At 39.8% G+C, this 22,006-nt stretch overlaps 1 protein-coding gene across 1 annotated transcript in view; it reads right to left on the bottom strand.

The window, feature by feature from the left end:
• Nucleotides 1-2,704: 2,704 nt before the first annotated feature.
• Nucleotides 2,705-22,006, bottom strand: part of HEATR6 (HEAT repeat containing 6) — a 29,935-nt gene continuing 10,633 nt past the window's right edge. The window contains exons 8-20 of the mRNA XM_016202052.2: nucleotides 20,111-20,412; nucleotides 19,191-19,368; nucleotides 16,994-17,200; nucleotides 16,519-16,618; nucleotides 14,507-14,862; nucleotides 13,531-13,653; nucleotides 13,082-13,168; nucleotides 10,227-10,361; nucleotides 9,316-9,438; nucleotides 8,451-8,575; nucleotides 7,543-7,639; nucleotides 6,125-6,329; nucleotides 2,705-4,245 (exon numbers count right to left, since the gene is read on the bottom strand). Of these exons, the coding sequence (XP_016057538.2) occupies nucleotides 3,704-4,245; nucleotides 6,125-6,329; nucleotides 7,543-7,639; nucleotides 8,451-8,575; nucleotides 9,316-9,438; nucleotides 10,227-10,361; nucleotides 13,082-13,168; nucleotides 13,531-13,653; nucleotides 14,507-14,862; nucleotides 16,519-16,618; nucleotides 16,994-17,200; nucleotides 19,191-19,368; nucleotides 20,111-20,412 (2,580 nt within the window). The 3' untranslated portion in view covers nucleotides 2,705-3,703. The remainder of the gene's footprint in view (nucleotides 4,246-6,124; nucleotides 6,330-7,542; nucleotides 7,640-8,450; nucleotides 8,576-9,315; nucleotides 9,439-10,226; nucleotides 10,362-13,081; nucleotides 13,169-13,530; nucleotides 13,654-14,506; nucleotides 14,863-16,518; nucleotides 16,619-16,993; nucleotides 17,201-19,190; nucleotides 19,369-20,110; nucleotides 20,413-22,006) is intronic.

The raw sequence follows: 22,006 nt of genomic DNA, 5'->3' as shown, positions 1-22,006 counted from the left end.
CCTCTCCCTTCCTCTCTCTGAAATCAATAAAGACATATTTAAAAATATAAAAATAGAAAATAAATTGTTACAAGTCCTTTGCCTTTTCAAAAAAAGCAAATGGGGTGGGGTGGGAAGAAAGCAGAGAACACGCCTTGCCTCCACTGACTTTGGCCCTGGGAAAGGGGAAGAACCCAGGAAGGGGTGCTGCGAGACAGGCTCGAGCTACCCAGGGTCCCAGCCTCAATGAAGGGAAAAGTGAAAGGGAAGGCAAAGCAGGGGGTCAAAGCTACTCCTCTGATGTCTAGGATGACTTAAAAGATCAGAGAAGAGACTTAGGGCAGAATTCAGGAAGAACTTAAATGCTAAAAGCACCAAATCCTGGAATGGGTGCTGTGGGGAGATTCCCAGCTCAGAACAGTTTGCAGCTGCCCTGAGGGGGAACATTCTGGCTGACTGGTTACTGCTGATATATAGACAAGTTACTGATTTGGCATATTTATTTTATGACTGCCTTACAGAGCTTATTAGTTCTGAGTTGATTTTCTTGATTTTCTGCAAATAATGATCTGGTATTCTATAAATAGTGATAATTTTGAATTTTTGAAAAAATTTTTTGAAAAATTAGAGTTTTGGTTTATTTTAACCACATTGGCCATCATATCTTATACAATATTAGGTCATAGTGATGATAGGCTCACTTGTCTTGGTTCTTTTTTTTAAAGAAAAATCAGTTTAGATATGTTTTATGATATTAATAAAGTACCTTTTAAAATTCCTTTTAAAAAATAATTTTGATCAAAAAAGGAGATTGAGTTTTATCAAATGTTCTTTCAGCATCCATTAAAAGTGGCCATTTGGCTTTTTTTATTTGATCTATTAATGTAACATTTTGTTAATAGAACTTCTCATTCAAAAAATGCCTACATTCCTACAGTAAATCCTGGTTAGTCATGGAATGATACAAACTGCTCCTGTTTTGAATTATGTCCCCAGGCAGGTTGAACCCCCACCACCTCCCTCCCGGCCCCCATTAGTCCAGTAAGCTACTGTTACTGAGGCAGAGTTGTAGACCTCGGGGGTATTGGGCAGAAAAGGCAAATGAATGCTCCGTATCTGACACTTTGGCTCCAACCCTAATATAATGTCCTTGTCTGCTGAAGCCGAGGATCCTTTCTGTACTAGAAGTAGACATATGCTCCTTCCCCAAGATCCCACTCCAATGATCCTACTCTAATGAGGAGACATTCAAGATCAGGGAGGACACCAAAGAAAAGTATAACAAGGGCACCACTTATTTTTATTTATTTACGTATGTATTTCACTGCTTATTATTGAGCACTTGCTCTGTGCCAGCGTTGAGCCAGATGCTTTACAGATATTATATGACCTTCTCCTGAAACTTTGTGAGGTACTTATTCCCACTTTACAGACAAGAGGTCAAATAACTTGCCCAAGGACATAGTTACTAAGTAGCAGAGTTGTCCTTTAAAACCCAGGTGTAATTCCAAAGCTTGTGGAAACTGGACCTGTAATTTCTGAAGATTGGCCCTCAGGGATGGGTCATGGGGCAGAACTAGGAAAGCGGTTACGAATTCCTGTTGAGCATGTGGACTCTCCCATTTCTAGTTCTTTCCCTTGTCCGTTTCTGGCAGGCTAAGAGGTCCAGTGCTGATGCCTCCCCGACACTGCTGGATCCAGGTATCTGAGGCATCCAAGCTAACATCTCACCTAAAAGTACTGTAAGGGGAATCCAGCTGTTTGTCATCAAGAAAGCACATAGTATATTGACAGTATTTCTGCCTAGTGTTCTGAAAATTCAAGGAAAAGAAATATCTAACATTATTGAGTACCAAAAGCTATTATAGGAACTTTCTATGTACTATCAAATTTAATTGTTATAACATCCTTATGAGGTAGGTACTATTATCCCCATTTTACACATGGGAAAACTAAGGCACAAGGGAGCAGCAGAGTCAGGATTTAAGCTTAGGCTCTTAACCACTACACCGTATTAATGAAGTGAAGGCTGAGTGAACCAGAGTAACTACAGCTCACTTAGATCTTATGTTGGAGATGGTGAGATTCTGCTCTGGGTCTGGATTTATGTGTAAATATCAAAATTAAGGAAGTTCTTGCCCTGGCTGGTGTTGCTCAGTGGTTAGAGTGTCGGCCTGCACATTGAAGGGTCTCAGATCCTGTTCCCGGTCAGGGCACATACCTAGGTTTTGAGTTCTATACCAGGTTGGGGTGAGTACAGGAGGCAATCAATTGATGGTTTTCTCTCTCATCAATGTTTCTCTCTCCCCCTTAAAAAAAAAAAAAAAATCAATAAAAACATATCCTTGGGTGAGGATTAAAAAAAACAGATTGTAAATATCAGAACAAAGTTTAGAATTTGGCATCCTGAATTGGAATTCTGAATCAGAGCAACTTTTTACTGATTCTCATCAAATAAGTTCTAACACTTTATTCTCTGTGTGGCTTCCTTTCACAATGGCAGCTTTACTGAGGCATCAGCGTAGGGTGTCTGAGAGGAGCTCCTAACCCTGGTGTATGCCCACAATGTGCAGTGAGAAGATATCCCACCAGGAAGAAGCTCGTAACCCAGACTCAGGGAATTTCTACTGGAATTTCTAGAAGAGCTTACCCTTGGTCTTTCCCTGTATATGAACATCAACATCTGTTTTCACAGACCTGGAAACCTTCACAGAAACAAAAGGTCTAAAAAGAAAAATATCAGATTTTATTCAAGATAAGCAAAGGATAAGAGTAATATATCAAATGAAACAATCCGAAGTCAGTTCACAATATTAAGACACACACCAGTGAAAAAACAAAGAACAGGAATAAGCTATATGTGCCACATTTTTACTTTTATGAAAATGACAAGAAAACTAGCAGCTTCCTTCAGGAGGCATGGAGGGGGCTTCCAGGGTAGGTACTTGGGGAGTTCAGTGCAGCAGATATTTACCAACCTATAAGGAACTCTGTGTTTTAGCAACCAATGTGGCTGTACCAATGTGAACTGGCTGGACATCAGCACTGCTTGCAGCTTTCTATAAATGTAACTTGATAAAAACAGGGGATTATGGGCACACTATTTTTCATTGGTTTATTACAAAAGAAAAACAATCCCCACAGACAAAATTCCTAAATCCTTTTTTTTTTTTTTTAAATTTTCTGAGACTTAACATCCTTCACAACCCCCCCAATCTACTCAGCCCACACTACAACCCAACTCCTTGACTCCTGGCTGCACAAGTCAGAGGTTCCAGCAACCCAGACCATGGGCAATGCAGCAGAACCACTCTCTAAAGTGGCTGAGCCCTGTTAGAAAACATTAAAAAATTTTTATTAAAAAAATTTATTGATTTTAGAGAGAGGAAGGGGGAGAGAGGAAGAGGGGGTAGAGAGGGACATCGGCTTGTTGTTCCACTTGTTTATGCATTCATTAGTTGCCTATTGTATGTGCCCTGACTAGGGATCGAACCTGCAACCATGATGTATCAGGACAATGCTCTAACCAACTGAGCTACTTGGCCAGGGCTAGAAAAATTTAACTAGCTGCTAACTCATTCTAAATAATGAGTGGATGGATCACTTCTGCTCCTAAGATTAAATTCCACGTATCTGATGCTCAAGTTCAGGTCTTCCTGTTACCACTTGACCCCTGAAAAGTATGGTGGGACAGTCACTGATTTGTTCATCCTAGGAGTGCTACTTATGATCCAGATGAGTCAAAATAAATGGTCAGGGTATCTTCTAAAAAGCCCATGATGGCCCTTTTGGCTGTGTCGCCAGCCAATGCCTGGACACTGCTTATGTGCTCCAGTGCAGTTTTGAACATCTGGTCTCTTTCCTGTGGGCTATGTGGTGCTCCTGTGTCATCTCCTTCTGCTCCTGATTTTAAAAACTGTAGGATATAGGACTGGACCATGTCTCCATTCAATTCAAGGGTTTCTTTGATGCAAGGCAGGTCTGAGGCAGTGGCCAAGCTCAAGAGATGAATCAGCGCCTGACAGATTTGGGTCCGTAGGCTGGCACAGTACTTGAATTCCAAAAAGTCTGTGGTGTCTTCACTCTTCTGCAAGGCAGTGACCAATGCATTCCAGATCTGAGCATACTGGTCAACAGACCCATAGTGCTCTCTGTGGCCTGGGATGGAAAGGGCGGAGGCAGATCTGATGCGCACTTTGAAGTTCTTGCATGATGTCACAACTGATGTCAGAGCGCTGTAGGCCTGGGAGGTCCACGGGGCTGTTCCTAGAAAGAATCCAGTCATTAACACAAATCAAAGCGGGGGTGCAGGCAGAAGGAAACATATACATCAGTGTTCAAGTTAGTCAGTTTGTTTTCATTCTCACAATAATCCTTTAAAATCAGGGTGGTGAGTAACTGACTGTGGGATCCTAAGTAAGTGGCCTAGTACTGACTCCCAAACTTCTCTCTTTCTGTAGACAAGCCTGCCGCATGCTCAAGGCCTCTGCTACCCAAATAGGGACTCTGGTAATTTGAAACAGGCTTCTTCTCTGGGATGATGCTGTCCTCAGGGGTTAAGACTTGGTGGGAGCAGCATGGATGGAATTGCAGCCCCACTTGTCCTCTCAGTTGGCTACTTCTGAGCAGTGCACAAACTGTACAACTGTATGCACAGACCTGTTCATGCTGGGAAAAAAGTATTTTGTTACCCTGGATAGTATGGCTCAGTTGGTTAGAGTGGCCATGCATCAGAAGGTCACAGGTTTGATACCTGGTCAGGGCACATACCTAGGTTGTGGGTTTGGTCCCTGGATGAGGTGCATATGGGAGGCAACTGATTGATGTTTCTTTCTCACATTGATGTTTCTCTCTATCTCTTTATCTCTCTCCCCCTTCCTTCCGCTCTAAAATCTTTTTTTTTAAATCAAAAAACAAAAACATTATTTTGTCACCCAGATTAGCATCCAGACACTGCTCTGGCCATTGCAGGTCACTCATTTTATTGCAAAGTAAAAGAAAATACTGTCTAGGCAGTGACTGGGGAACAGAATACTCAGATTAACTTAAGGCTCAATTTTTCAATTTTGAGAAGATGATGCCCAGATTTCTGCCTTCTTCCCCTTCCTATTGGTCCCAGGAAATCAGCCTGCTTTCCTCCTCATCAGAGCTGGCACTCCTACTACCCATTCCATTTTTTCCTTCAGACGGGCAAAAGAGCAGAATGCAGCTTTTCTAACTATCCCAGCCCTTCCAACTTCTTTGTTGCCTCCAAAGACAGCCAAGCAGACATCAATGAGCATCAACCCTAAAAGTCACCTTACACTCTTTCCTCAGTGAAAAAGCCATGAGGCTATTTCTCCACCGGCTCACGACTGACTGGTCTGCCCAGATATTCTTGGCAATAAAGGGGAGCAGAGCCAGATTCCCCTAACTTGATGCATGCTCTGCTGGTCCAGAATGGCTTTTCCTCTCCAGGAACACACCCTTATGTTTCAAATCTTGTCACAGAGACAAATGTATAAGGCAAATGCTGGCAACTGAAGTGAATGGGATTTGGAAGCTATGATCCATATGCCTAGGCAGCTATTAGCCACTGGTGATATAGCGAGGTGCATGGCATATCATTACTTATCGAGACGGATGCCCTCCTTATAGGAAGCATTCCACTTTAGTACCAAGGGCTCTCTTTGCCCCAGTTTTTTCCTTTATTTATTTTTTCCTGCTCGTTAGAACAGTATATGCTTATTGAATAAAACTGAGAAAATGATAGCAGAAAATAATCGTATGCATCATCCCATCCAGAGGCAACAACCACTGTTAATAATTAGGCTAATTTCCTTTCAGTCTTTGTTCCACCCATTTATTGAGATCATACTATAGAAACAATTTCACATCCTGGTTTAGTTTGCTTAACATCAGAAATATTTTCCCAAATTATCAAAAAAGTTTTGTAAACATAATTTTAAATGGCAACAAAATATCCCATTGAATATATATACCATGATTTATCTCAGATGATTCCCCTAAACTTAGGTGTTCTGTTTCCATTTTTTCCTAATACTGTGATAAATAATATCGTGACGAACATCTTTAATAACAATGTAGACTCATGTGTGCTGTCAAAAGAGGCCCTCCATCAGCGAGCAGAGGAAAACTTTCTTACCTAATGGAAGAGCAGGATTTTTAAATACATTTCCCATTGCGTAACAAGCATTCCATCGGACTTTCATGGCAGCCTCAATCAGAACGGTAGAAATTAAGGCCTGGATAGACTCCTCAATGATTTCCGCAAATTGGGGTTTTTCTATATGAGATGGTTGTAGAAAATGAAGCAAATTTCCAAGGGCCCGGACTGCATTACTTTTTACCTAGAATAAAATATAAAAGCATTAGAAATCTGTGTTGCCAAAGACATGTTTCAGAAAGTATAATTTCAGCTTTAAAAAACCCAGGAGGCCCTAGACATCTTGAAGCAAGAGAACTAAGGAAGAACATAGTCTGCAAAGGTGTGAGTTCTCAAAATTCTGCAAGGTCTTGCATGGTTAACATTCTGAGCCATCAGAAAGCTGAGGTTCTACAGAGCTCCTTGCCCTGATATTTTTAGTGTTAGACTGGACTTCAGAGATATCCATCTTCCTCGAGTTACAGAGATGGCAGGTAAAGCCCAGGGGCAAGAGGACACTGCTGGTTTGCAGCGGAGCTGGAAGGAGAAGCTGGTTTTTATAATCCCAGTCCAATAGTTTACTACTAAACTACTTTTTTTCTTTTTTTCCCCCAAATACATCATTATTGATTTCTGAGAGAGGAAGGGAGAGGGAGAGAGACAGAAACATCAATGATGAGAGAGTCATTGATCAAGCCCACAACCCGGGCATGTGCCCTACTGGGAATTGAACCCCGATGGCCTGGATCCTAGGTCGACGCTCAACCAGTGAGCCACAGCTGGCCGGAAGCTTTCTTTTTTAAAAATCAATCCCCATACCCTAACCCCAGAAATTCTGATTGAATTAGTCTGACGTAGGGAGTCCCGGGTTTTCAGAACCACTGTACTAAATTAGTACTTAAATATGGGTCTGGTACTGTGCTAGGTTCTTTAAGATTAGATATCTCAAAGTCCAATGAGGTATATGTAACAACTTCCATGTTAGAAATGAGGAAACTGACCTTCAGAGAAGTTAAATAATGCACCAAAGGTCACCTGCCACTAAACGGCACGCCAGGATTTGAACCATGTCTGCCTGATCCTAAAGCCTCGGATTTTACTTTTTTAAACTTATTAGTCATTAGTCAAAACCAACAGCTGCTCATCTTTCCGACTTGTCCATTCTACTTAAAATATTTTTTGAAACAAACAGACTAATATTAAAACAAACATCGGCATATCATGTAGTAGTACTACAAGTGGCATTGATGTTTTTTATGAGATAGGAGATAAGAAACGAACTGTACAAGTATGGAGTGGGCCACTTTAGACCCTGAGCACACTCTCACTCTCTTCTAAACAGGGATCAAGCTGATGGAATAAAACTATAGTACACTAAGTATCTACCTGACAAATAATAGGTTTTGTTGTGGGTCTACCTTGTCTTTATCCTTGGAAGCTTCTATAGCTGATCGCAACATCTTCAAGAGCAGGAGGCCAGAGAACTCCTCCTGGAAACTGGGGTCTGGTGTTTCCCTGTCCCATCCAAAGCATGCAAAACATGTTAAAATGTAAAACCCATTGAAATTTATATACATACAAATATATTCACTTAGTGCAACTATAAAAACTTCAGGAAAACAGCTTAACAAATCTGTCCAGCTTATACTGAGAACTTACAGCTTATACTTTTTGATCAAGCACACCCACATTTAGGAATATAACCAACAGAAATAACCCAAATGGAGATTTCATGCACAAAAAATATTCACTAAAAAACCCTAAAACAATGTAAATGTCCAATAACAGGGAAATGGTTAAATAACTGTTACACAGTGATGACTGTACAATAATAAATAATGATCTATAAAAAGTCAGGAGAATGATTATACACATTATATACTAGAATTAAGTGACAAAAACCAGGGCATTTGTGTATGAGTAACGACAGTTGCCTCTGGGGAGGGAAACTACGAGATTAAGGTAAGAGATAGCCTTTACATTGAACATCCCATTGTACTGTTTGATATTTTTTAACCTGTGAATATATTACTTTAAAAACATACAAATGTGATATTTAAGAAGTAGGAGAACCATACGAAGGTTTTGGATTTCCACTTTTGTGTTTCCACATTTTGTATAATATGGATATATTTCTTACATCAGCATCCAGTATTTTTATACATATATATTAAGAACAGCTTACTAATTGTATTACTTGAAGGAATATAAAACAAACCAAGCCAGGAAGACTGACTATATAATATGGGGGAATTGCTACTAATCATTTTATAGTAGGGACCTCAGCCTCAGAAGTCACCCAAGGGAAATGAGCTGAGTTACCTACATGTTGACAATCAGAGTGTCTGTCAGGTTGCCCAGGGACCAGGCTGCTTTGGCCCGGACATTCAGAGACTTGTCTTGAAGTGACATCAATATTGCATTTGCTGTGTCTGCAACAAATATCACATCCTACAAGATAAACAAAACAAAATGATGCAGTTACTTTAGAAGTTCACACTACTACCTTGGGAATTGTCAGTTTATTTTCAGATAAAGCGATAAGCCTTTACCATAACTTTATATTTGGAAACCAAAATTCATTTACTCAATTTATTGTTCTTCGTATATATTACAATTTGGACACTCATTAAAATCCCAGGAGAAGGTCTCCCATGATTTTGGTATGTGCCATACACACTTGAGGAGCCTACCAACTTGCTCTTATAAATATCTTATTTCCTGGCCTGTGACAATTATCTATGAACTTATGCCTCGACTGATTTCCACCTTGAGAAATGATGTAGACAATGAGTGCATTTCCAAAACACATCCTATTTACTTACACACTACTCAGTGAGATAAATGTCACAAGTAAGAGTGAAGGAGAAATTTATTTCCTTCTTAGTAAAAACTCTATCAACCTTCTAAATTATTACTATCACATGACAATGCCTCATCTCATTTGTTTTTCAATTATTCATTAAACATTTACTGGGCTTCTAAGGGTCCTGGGCAGAGTGCTAAGTAATTACAAATAATGAACTATAGGTATTACAAGATTTTAGTAGTAATTAAAAAAACCAGATTACAAAGCAATTTAATTTCCTTTAACTGCACAACTCAACAGCTCTATATCCAACCAAAAAAAAAAAAAGTACTGATATGGACTAACAAAGAAGTACAGAAGAGTTACACAGGCTCACTCTGACCTGTCTGAGACAGGGGAAAAGCACATAGACTCCAAGGGCCCGCGAGGCTGCAGCTTTCACTAAACGATTCTTGCTGTCGTTCAGCCCAAGCAGCATTGTGATGCACAGGATCTGCCAGTCACTCTGCAGTCGGAAAGGTTGGCAAAGGAAAAGCAAGAATGAAATAACTGTGAGTTAATGTCTTTTGACAAGTGACTGTGACATGTCTGTGTTTGAGTTCATGTTCAGGAGCTGAACACAACTTGAGACCTTGAGGCTACCTTGGTAGAGAGCAAAGGTTTACTTCAGATCCAGTTATTATCTGAGCACCCACTGGGTGCAGGGCACACACAGCACCTGTGATCTTCTAATCTTTACAACTGTGTGAATTAGGTCATTCTACTCTCCTACTCCATTAAAGCTGCCTTCTTTGTAAAAGCTAATTTATATAAGTAAAAACAGATGTAAATACCACTGAGAACCAGAGGAAAGGAACAGTTTGAATGCCATATGTGTTGGGCACCAGCTAAGTATTTTCACATACTTCATGTTATACTCACATAATTCCCATTTTATAGATTATCAAATGCAAATAGAGAAGTTAAAAGAATCAAAGAGCCAAAAAATGGAAGAGCTAGAATTTAAACCCCGGTCTTTCTAACTTTTGAATCTGAAATAATTTTGAAATTTCTCGGACTTCAAAGCCTCCACTACCTCTACTTCTGCTCCCCCGCCCCCCGCCCCGCCCCCACCTTCTAAGCCCAGGGAGGAAAAGCTTTCCCAAGGCATTAGGACTGTAAGTTTTCCCACTGCCCTCACCCCACACTCAAGTAGAATAAGGAATGTTGCTGAACACTAGTTCAAAAATGAAGGAGAAACTGGAGCTACGATGCTCAAGGACAGCATTAAGCAGAAAACACTCCTGAAGTTACCGGCAGATTGCTGAAAGCTTCTGGCAAGATGGAAGACAGGGCATCACAGGCGCTCGCCTGGAGAGTCGGGTGCTCTGCATTCTGCAGGGCTCCGGGTAAAGGACCGTTCAGCATCATAGTCCAGAACAGCACCACCTGGAACAGGGCAGTGTTAAAACTGAAGCCCAAGAGCAACAGTGGAACCAGCTATGCCAAGACTATCGCAAGTGACTGTAGTAATGAAACACCTTTCCTTCCAGGGTAGCTGTTTATAAATGCTTTTACTAGGTCTTCCACAGCAATGAAAAGAAGTTTAGAAAACAATTCATTGAATCCTTCCACTTTATTGACTAGGAAACTACAGTCTGCTAGAGTTAAGCAGCAACAGAGATAACAATGAGGAGGAGGAGGAGGACAGTCACAACAGCAGCAGTATCAGCTAATGTTCTTCCAAGAGTTTCTGATGCGCCAGGCATCGTTCCAAGTGCTTTACGTGTATCAACTCATTTCAACCCTCAGCGCAACAAAATGAAGTATATATCATTATCTTCATAGTCGCACAAGGGAACTGAGGCACAAAGAAATCATGTAGGGGGCAGCAGGGCTGGACTAAAATCCAGATCGCTGACACCCAAAGAGGGCTTTCAATATGACTCCTCATGGGCACAGAGATCAGGGTCCTGGAGTGGCCTGTGGGCCGTGCGCCCGAGGCAGAGCTGGAGTTGAGCCCTTCAGCTATGGCTTCCTGTCTCTGCAGCCTTGGGAAAGTCACTAAACCTAAGCCTTGGCTCTTCTTCAACAGAACAGGGCAAAGACATCTACTTGGCAGAGTCTGAGTGATAATAAAATGTAATACGGTCTGCAAAGTTCCTAGCATAGTGTTTGGTGCATGATGGACTCTTACACTGAGCAGGAGGCTCCGTTTTAAGCACTTAGAAGAATCACCTCACTTCAAAGTTCCTCAAGATAGGCATCTGAAGAGTGCCTTTCCCGTTTCCTTCCCATGCCTTACACAAACCCTGGGCTTCCACTTTGCACATCTGTCTGGGGTTTTGGTGTCTCACTTTCTTGCCCTGCAGATGTAGTCCTGAGTGCTGCCCTGTATCCCGTGCACCAGTTCTGCCCGCCCCACAACCCTAGCTCCTGGAAACCCATTCAGCCCCCCTCCCTCCAGACCAAACCAGAAACATGTGGACAGCTTGGTTGCCAACCTCCAAGATGGCCCACAGTGATTCTCGCCTTCTAATGTTTAAGAGGCAGTTTCACCTGGCTGGTGTGGCTCAGTAGTTGAGCATCAGTCTATGATCCAGGACAACACAGTTCAATTCCTGGTGAGGGCACATGCCCAGGTTGTGGGCTCAATCCCCAGCAGGGGTGTGCAGAAGGCAGCCAATCAATGACTCTCTCATCATTGATGTTTCTTTCTCTTCCTCTCCTTTCCTCTCTCTGAAATCAATAAAGATTAAAAAAAAAAAGGCAGCCCCCTCCCACACTGACTGGAGCAGACCTGTGTAACCAATAGGATGGTGTGGTAATGACACGGAAACTTCTGAAGCTAGGTCGTAAGAACCCTACAGCTCTGTTTCTCTCTCTCTCTGTGTCTCTGAATCACTTGCTGTGGGGGAAGCCAGCTTCTAAGTCAAGAGAACACTTGAGCAGCCCTCTGGAGAGGGCCTCATGGGCAGGAAGTGAGAGAGGTCTGCTTCCAACAGCCAGCACTAACTTGCTAGGCATGTGAGTGAGCTACCTTGGAAGAAGGTCCTCCAAGTCTGTCAAGCTCGGTTGACTGCAGCCCCCGCCATCATCCTGGCTGACAAACTCAGAAACTTCAGCCAGAACCACCCAGCTAAGCTGCTCTCAATTCCTAACCCAGAGAAACAATGTGAGAGAATAAATGTATGTTGTTTTAAGCTGCTAAGCATTTAAGGTAATTTATTACCTACAACAGATAATACAGAAAGTATATCCCATTTTTACAGATGAAACAATACTTGAGTGTGAACAGTTTAAGTGTCTTGCCCAAAGTTATTTGAGGAACAAGGGGAGAAGTTTGGATTCAAACCCAGGTTTCTGATAGCAAAACTCAACTTATCTCCCCACGAACGGTGTCATTTCAGTTTAGTAGTAGACTCAGAAAGGGACTGGGGCTAGATACTCTTAATTCACTGCAAGAATGATGGAAACTGTGACAGAAAAAGAATAAAAGGAAGAGGAGGGTGAAGGGAGAAAACTGTTGAGTTGATTTTGCCTTTGGAACCAAGTGGAAGCCTTTTTGGCGAGGTCACATGTTCCTCCCCCAAAGAAGAACTGGCACAGTGTGGGGGCAACAGACACAACCTAAGGTCCCAAGAGCTCAACAGCAACCACGGAGGGGGATGCGGCAGTGAGGTAGTTGGGGGACTAACTTCATTGAGCGCTACTATTTGTCAGCATCTTTACATTTCATTCAATCTGCCAACAGCCCTACAAGTAAAGGATTTTTGTTCCTCTTTAAAAATGAAGAAATTCTGCTCACAAGTACATAATTAAGTGGCGCTCCCTAGATTTGATCTCTTGCTTTCTGATTCCAAATCCTTGGCTCTCCCCACCTTTCTAGTCTTCCTCTTGGGCAGGCTGAGCAACCAAACTAGGTTATACGCAAAAGAAAAAATTGGTTTTTGCACGGCTGGTTGAATGTTACACATAATCCTACCACATACTGGAATGCAAATAAACTGAAATGCAATTAAACCTATTCATGCTAGTATCTTATTATCCAAGATAATAAACCATAATTTTTCACATTAGAACAAACCATACTGTCCACTCCACTTTATCACTGAGTCTCAAAATAAACTTATTGAAGTACTAAGAAAAGAGAATTGACATCTATTTACCAAGGTGACGGGCACTCTCTGGTCAGGTGCTAGGGTGGAATCTGGTTTGTACTGCTGTATTAAGCCTGTACCCAGTTCTTCCAGAAGCTGTGGAGATAAAAGAAATAGACTGTCAAAGCACAATATTGAACTATGGAGGTAAAAGACTACTCCATTGGGAGATTACCTCAGATCAAGGGGAAAAATCATTTCCAACTGATTCTTTCTTTTCTATGTAACTTCTATGTCAGAAGCATTCTTTCCAGGGGCAAAATCACCAGCTATATACAGTATTGTTAGTTTCTTACCAAATCAATTTGTTGGGTTTATATGTAGAGCTGAAAAGAGAGGAATGTATGACCTCCTTACCTGAAACCTCTTGAAGAAACCTCAGAACTGATGAATATGCAACAGAGGGAAGAATATAAAGGAAAGAGGGAAAAAAACACGTGGCTTTTCATGAAAATTACCTTTGCTCCATGAAGCTGAATAGATGGATCTGCTTCCCCCATGCACTTGCAAATCACCTCTCCAAGCTCCATCAAATAGACCTGAGCCACTGAAAAGTAGCCCCTTGCTAGATGAGCCAATACCTGCAAAGAAAATAGAGTATTAACCCCACAACCTGAATGCAGGGCTGCAATATCTGGAAAAGTATTTCAATATTTCAGAAATCATTCACACTTAACAAAGGGCTGAAATATTATGTTGAATGAAATGAATAATCATAATCTTTATTTTACGGCTAAAATCAATGAACTATATCATATAATTTTATAGTGCTTTATAATTTATGAAATATGTTTAAGATTATCAATATTATTTCATTTAAGAAAGCCTGGGTACAATCTTTTGAGGTAGGTCTTAATTGAATACTTCAACTGAAGACACTAAGGTTGAAAAAGTTAAAGGTTAAGAGGTTAAAGACATGTTTAATAATAAGCAGATAAAGAACCCGGGACCAAACCTATGACTTAGATCATATATGAGTACAACAAAAGCAAATACTTTAATCTAGGGTTGTTTTCTTCTTTTGAAGGAGCAATTATATTTTGTTGTCTCTAAGCAGATATAAGACCAAAGAAAAGTTTATAAAAGATTAAACATTTATTTAACTTTAAGTTGCAGAAATCAAAGATTAACTACACAGTTTCTGTCAAAATTACTATATAATTATTATATCCACCTGTCATATAATATCTGAGGTGACTAAAATGGCTTGCAACAGAAAGGAATGAACCTGACATTTTACAACCAAAGCCCTTCCTCCTCAAAACAAAACAGCAACAACAAACAAGGCACTCACACCTATAATACAACTCCCACTGACACCACTGACATGTGGCTCGGTTTTACATTATTTTCACAGACTCACTCCTCACCAACACCCTATGAAGGAGGAATAATTAACTTCCATTTCAGAGATGAGGAAATGAAGCCTCCTACCTGTAAGGCCTCCAGTCTCATGGGGGATGGCACATAGGTGCTTCCTGTTGCACAGCCAGCATCGACAGCTGAACAGGAATCCTCCTTGGGCAGTACAATAGTGGAAATGCAAAGTCGAATGAGCCAGCAGGGCTCTGAAGACCCCTTTGGTGAGCTAAGTGAGGCTTCTTCCAGAAAGGGTGCTGAGGGGGCTTTCTTCCACCAATCAGGGGGGCTGAGGTGAGGAGTTGTTGAATTGCTATTGCTGAGTCCAGAAGAACAGGGCTGTTGTAGAAGTAGCTGGACTTCAGGTAAAGGTGCGTGAGTGGATACTATGGCTCCCAAGAGTGTGAGACTTGACACACGAACATTAACATCTGTCAAAGGAAACAGTAAGAACCTATCACCATGGGAACAGCTGTTATAAGGACCAAAGTTATCCCTGCAGGCAATTAAGAATTATGGCACTCTTGTTTTATCTGAACCTAATTAAACCTCTAGACCTATCTTCTAGTTTATAGGAAATACATGGGGGGCCAGAAATATAAGTTAAACAACATTATGAAGAAACTATCAGACAAACTGAGAATGTGAGACATTCTATAAGACAACTGGCTTGGACTTTTCCAAAACTCAGTTGGTATCATGAAGAAAAAAAAAAGGTGGGGAGCAATTCTAGATTTAAAAGGCTATAGTGACATAAAAATTAAATGCAATACATGAACCCTGAATAAATGTAGGTGCTTTTTGTTCATCTGTTTGTTTTTTAAAAAGCTATAAAAGACATTTTGGGACACATGGGGAAATTTGAATGTGGACAAGATATTAGACGATATTATGGAATTGATGTAAGTTTCTTGGGTACAAAAATGGTTTGTGGTTCTTTTTAGGTCATCTTTATTCTGAAGATACGTATTCTGAGGTATTTAGGTTAAAATATCATGTCTATAATTTACTTTCAAATGGCTCAAGGGAAAAAGGTCTACATTAATATATACATGTACACAAAAATACACACATATACACACATACATATATATACATACACAGATATATATAGAGACACAGAAAGCAAATATGACAAATATTAACAACTATTAAAGTCTAGGTAGAGGTATACAGATGTTCAATGTACTATTCTTTCAAATGTTCTGTGGGTTGAACATTCCTTTTTGTTGCAAGCCGTTTTAGTCACCTCAGAGAGGGCCATGACTATAAGGTGGCAGAGGTGGGAGGCCGACTGACTCCGAGTCTAGTACCCCTCCCACAATGTCACAAAAAACCATCCACACCTCCATCAAGTTCTGTAATTTTGAATAAAAAATTCAACTTATCAGAATGTGGTGTGATCATAAAGCTTGCAAACAAAAAAAAACCAAATGTTTTTAAACACAAGTGTTTACAGCACATATACAGGGGTGGGCAATAGTAGGTTTACAGTTGTAAGTATGCAAAACATATTGTTGTATTAATTTGTTTATTACTGTATTATTTTCCATATGAACAACCGTAAACCTACTTTTGCCCACCCCTGTATATTATGTGTGGGAGTAAGTCAGGAAATAGCAAGAAATAAGACTGTAGTTAGTGGTGATTTGAGGTTCTGGAGTTTTATCTGATCTTCAGAGGAAATAATGCTAAAGAAGTTAGGTTTTATATCCTAGTTTTTCTTTCCAAAATGACGACATCTGTCTATCTGACTGTCTATCCATCCTCTACTTATGATTAAAGGATATGAACTATTACACACTGGAGGGGATCCCTTGCACTTGGCTCAATCTAAAGGGACATTCTGATTACTGCACTGAAGCATCAGAGAGGCATTCAACTTTACAATTAATTTTCCAGCTCACTTCCTTCCAGTGGTGCTTCAGGGATCAAAAGTGGAGTTCTGGCAGTATGTGATTCTCCTGAAAACTTGAGAGTAAGTAGAGTATTATCTTAGAGCTATATAATTGCTGTGAATATTTTTAAACTAAATAATCTAGATTTGACTGATATAAAGAAGCAAATAGTTTTAAACTATCACCAACCTTTGTGGCGGACATAAGGCTTTATTTGGTTCCAGACTTTGGTCAGCAGGCTGAGTTTCAGACGGTTATAAGGTGAATTTGATACTAAATTTGCAAGGCACTGAAAAGCACAAGAACAGCTTGTCAATAGACCTGCTTAAGCCATAATATAATGACAAATTTTTACAGCATTTAATTTCAAAAGAAAAGCCTTCACACTTATTTGAAAATGACTCATTTTCTTTTCTGTCTTTTGGTGAGGATGGAGGGATAACACTTGTTTTCTCATGAGTACAACTTAAAACTAAAAATAAAGGAGTATTTTTTAGTAAACCATTTATTTGGACATTTAGGGATGGTAGGTAAGATCAAACAAGTAGGTACAAATAGGGTATCTCTAAATAAAATTACTACTTTGCTATATTCTTAAGTCAAGTTACTTTTCAGCAATGTAAAACATTATTCAAAATTGAAACAGATAATTTGGCACATTTACCTTAATGATCTGAGTAAGGGTCTGTGAGGATGACTCAGCCACCAAGGCTAACAAAAGACATCTGTGCAACTCTCTTATGCTGGAAGCAATCATGACAGAGAAGGGAGTAAAAGCCCTTCTGTGGTCACTGGTATCTTCAGCAACAGAAAGAAACTGCTTTGAGCCTTCCAAGATGGCAGATAAAACTTGCAGAGCACAGGCACGCGTCTGAAATTTCACAGGATGATTCACATAAGTTAGTTAAAAATCAGGAGTTGGATCCCCTTCTTCCTATATACATTTTTAATTTCCAAAGTTTTTAGGATTATTTTCATTAGAATAAAGGCAATGGGATTATCTATCAGGTCCTAAAAGTAGCCATTTGCACTCAACACTTAAAAAAAAAATCTTGAATAATATTGCCAGTAGGGCTTTTCACTGTAAGGATGAAGTCTAAGCTACACCATACTACAAAAACCTGAAATCATGAGCATGAGAATAACCTAAAGATTAGAGGCCTAGTTTACTCAAGCATGAGGTGAACTGAAAAAGAGAGAACAGCCTATGAGGTAGAAAAAAATATACATGTCTAGTGTCTGTTTCACATCAGTGTTCCTGAGGACATTCTGGTTTATATTCTACCCTGAAGCACCTTTACGATAATTAATTAAATGGCTGACTGGTTGGAACTGACAAAGGTACATGTTATGCTAAACCTCTGTTTCTTTAGAAGGCAATTCTCACAGCTCACAAAACAAAATTAAAAACCAAGTTGTGGAAAGAAATGAACTGATGTTCAAAAGTAGAAAATTTTCAGTTCAGTTACCTTTGGTACCATAAGAAGGAAATAGCACCAATGACCATCACAGATAAAAGCAAAAGGAATGTCACTGAAATTAGCTATTTCCCACCACTAAGGTATAAAATCTACATAGAAATGGGATTACCAAATTACACTTCTCATAGCTCTGAGTTAATTTCTCTTAAACCCTGTTTGATGTATCTTTTGTTATAAAAATGCTACTTATGACACTGAATCTGGTTCATGTTCTGCTTCATTTATTCTTACATCCACATGTAATATACTGTATACCAGTTCTAATCGGCAGAAATTACTGATGTACAAAAAAACCATTAGAAATGCAGCTCTTGAGAGAGTTCATTTTGTTAAGCTTTTATTGTCTGAATATTTACAACGATGGATGAAGAACTTTTCAATCTCATAAACACCAGTGTGCTCAGCTTCACTAGAGGGTAGTTTACTGCCTTGGCATGAAGGCTTTTTCAAAGGTAATGAAACAGAACTTTTCCTTTTTTGCTACTTAAGAATGTAGCAGAAATGTATGCTGAGGTAGCTCAGTCCATCCTTCTTTTCCCCTTTTTTATGTATGTTCAGTCTCAGAATATTTCCGGGAGGGTGACAAAGTCACAGAGGTTTCAATGTAAGGCATCTTGCTGTTCTCTTCTTTGGCTTTGTCCAAGCATAGTTAGTAACCTGAGGATACCCAGATGCCGCTCAGCATGACTTTTAATGTTCATTATTATAAGGGGAATCTAAATAGCACACTATTTTCCTTACTTGGGTAAGAGGCTAACTTCTAGAGACAGTTAACATGTCCAAGAAGAGGCAAATATGTGATCAGCCATAGCTACCCTGCTGTAGTTATCCATTACTTCCAAGTTATTTTTCTTCTTTTTTAAAAATAAGTTTTTCTCATTAAACTATGTAAATATTTATTACATGTGATTTGAAATATATGGAAAAGTTGGGAAAAAACCCACTGTTTGGATCATATAATTCTATATCCTGTACTTTGATAAACCATCATAAGCATTTTCTAAGCCTTACACATCCTTCATAACCAGTATGATATGACACTGAGTATTTAAGCGACTTTTTTTCTTCTTACAAATACCATGGTAATCAACATTTCCACAGAGAGAGAAAAGCAAAGCTGCTTCAGTGCAAGGGGACTCTGAAGCAGTAACTCAAGCTCAAGCTCCAACCAAGCCCTAGAGCAGGAGGTGATCTTCCTCAACCAGTTACTCATATAAGGCCATTTCCTATTCTCCTGCCAGTCTCCTGGTTCTCAAGTCAGGACCAGGGTAGGTATTAGTAAGAGCTGTGTTCAGATAATACTGGACAGGGCAGAGAAAACAACAAGGATTTGTAAAGTTTTTCTTCCTAGCATAACACTTAGCATCTAAATGCTCTTACCTTTGGGGAAGGATCTTTTAACGTAAGAGTCATCAAGGAAACAGACTGCGGGCTTCCAAGCTCAGGTGTATCAGACACAAAGGCTGACCAGTAGCCATAAAGAACTTTTTTTTCTATTGATTTTATAGTAGAAAGAAAACAAGCTAATGCTCCTTGGCGAACTTTGGCTTGGTAAGACCTTTAAAACCAAGAGAAAAAAAGTCTTCTAATGGTTCTTAAAAATATAAGCATAAAATATTATTTATTCCAGCCAACTCAAATGATATACATTGAGAAATTCAACATTCTAAGTCCTAAAGATGCCAACATTAAAAAAATTATTTTTCAAAATACAATTAAACCATGTTAAAGCAATTTGTTTATATAACACATTAATAAAGTTAACAATTAAAAACACACAACTAGATAGAAAATAAGAGGGCGGCATTTTGATGTTAGGAAACTGGTGTTAGATATGAGACATTGCAGAGTATCCATTCATCTAACAAACATGTCCTGGGTATCCTCATGTATGTGCCAGACATTGTGCTGAGGCTGGCAGACATAAACCAAACCCTTGTCATTGACTGGCTTACTGATGGCAGAGATAAGTAAAAGAGTCATACAAGCAGAGGTATCTAAGCCAGAAGGGGATGGCATGGGGGAGGCTCAGAAAAGGCTTCTCAGAGGACATGACTGCTGAGTAGTGGTTAATAAGGCAAAAAGGCCAAAAAAAAGTAAAAGAAGTATTCCAGGCAGAGAAACCACATGTACAAAGGCAAATCAAGAGAATGAGGCAAAAAGCAGAGTAATGCAAAGTCCCACATAAACAAGAATCTTCAAGTTAAATCACATGTGGCAGTCGGTGTTTTAAGCAAAGTTATAAAAACTTACATACAGCTTAGAATACGAGGCATAAAAATATAACAACATACTACTACCTCATTTTACTCTGCATGCCTCCTTCAGCATCAGAATAGTCTGACTCACTACTGCTGACTCTTTTCCAGCTGGAAGAACTGAAGGGCAAGGAGACTCGATCTTTTCCTGCAGGTCCGCTTCCATCTAATGGCAAACTCTGGAGACCCGGGGAGGAGGGAGGCTGAGCGATCCCTTCATGCAGGCTCACTCTGCCCAAGCCAACGGCTGGGGCTGCCTCTCTTTCCCCGCTGGATTCTTCCTCCTCCTCCTCTCCTTGGTGGACTTTCTTTGGTTTTATTTTTGACTTTTTCTTTCTATTTTGCTGGTAGGAGAAGATGACAACATATATGACAACAATTTTAAAGAAGTTTCGAATTCAATCACTGGTACTTTCTCATCTGTTAACTACCAAATATGTCCCCAACATGTAGTTGAAAGAAAGAAGAAAAGTGAAGAAAGTGGCACTTACTTAACACCCTATGTGTCAGTCACTATGCTAAGTGCATATACATACCCTATGGGATTATTAAGAAGCAAGGTATAAAAAATGCGGACAGAGCAAAACGTGTGTCCTGGGTTTAAATTCCACCTCTGTGACCCTGCAAAAATCATTTAGCCTGTGAACTTGACCTTCATCATCTGTAAGTATAAGGCTAATACCACCTACCTTGCACAGTTGTGAAAGCATTCAGCCTTTTCAACTGGGGTTCTGTAAGAGAATTATGTCTATAGAAAATGACTTGAGTGATTATTTTCTCAGTTCTCTCAAATAAGATACATAGTCTGTACCACTCTAGATGCATAGGAGAGATGTTAATCCATTAGATACAATGCACGTTTTAGGGCATTGGGGCTTTATAGGTGTAGATATTAAGTAAAAGCCTGTTTCTTTTCTCCTACTTCTTTCTGACAGCCAAAAACCTTTGGAATCCGTGCCCTCCGGATTCCAAAACCATGGAATCCGGATTCCATGCCCTCCTCTGCATTCTCAAGTCCATGACCTTGGGGAACAAGGTCCTCATCACTTCTACCTTAGGTTCTTAATGTGGCTCCAGATTCACACCCTTTTCTTGCTATCAGTGATTCTTCTAAAATGCAAATCTTATCATCTCACTCTGCTATATAAGATTTTTCAATGAATCTCCACCACCTATATGATAAAAGTCCAAATTCTTTAGCACACCATACTAGACTCTTATGATTTGGCCTCTGCTACATACTTGCCCCTCCCCTCTGCACACCTGACACTCTACACCTACTGGTTAGCAAGGTGCTACACGCACTCTCATTCTGTATATTTATGCATTTTTTGTTCCCTCAAAATAAAAATGGTCCTTTTCTGTACTACTACTCATACTTGAGTCTCAGTTTAGTCACATCTTTTAAAAAGCCTTCTTACTACTCAATTTGATTGGGTGCCCTGAATGTTTCCCCAAGTACTCTGTGACTATGCTGATGAAAGAAATCACAATATTGCATTGTAGTTATTTATCAGTTTTTGCCTATCCCCCCAAACTCCTAAAAACAGTCTATATCTTTAATGCTTAGCATAAAGTCTGGGAGATAGATGTATGGTAAATACTAAGTGAATGAGTTAAAGAATTCTTAATTATAAGCATTTTTATCAGGTGTTACATTTCTAGATGTAATACCTTGGCCATAATCTGTATATTCTAGGTTCCCCAGCAGAAACATGAGGAGATGGTAGGTATCTGGAAAGGCTAGAAAACTTGGTGAATGTAAGGAGTGTGGAGATAGTGAGCTGACTGGTAGTTGGGTTCTAACAGTGTAGAGAGAGGTTGGCAAATTACAGTCTAAAGGCCAAATCCAGCCTAGGGCACAGCCTGTTTCTGTATATAAAGTTCTACTGGAATACAGTCACACTCATTCATTAATATAGTGTCCATGGCTGCTTT

This window comes from Miniopterus natalensis, chromosome 17 (assembly GCF_054644295.1).
Source record: "Miniopterus natalensis isolate mMinNat1 chromosome 17, mMinNat1.hap1, whole genome shotgun sequence".
NCBI lineage: Eukaryota > Metazoa > Chordata > Mammalia > Chiroptera > Miniopteridae > Miniopterus > Miniopterus natalensis.
Note: the sequence above shows the minus strand (reverse complement) of the source record. Positions and strands in the feature narration are given on the sequence as shown.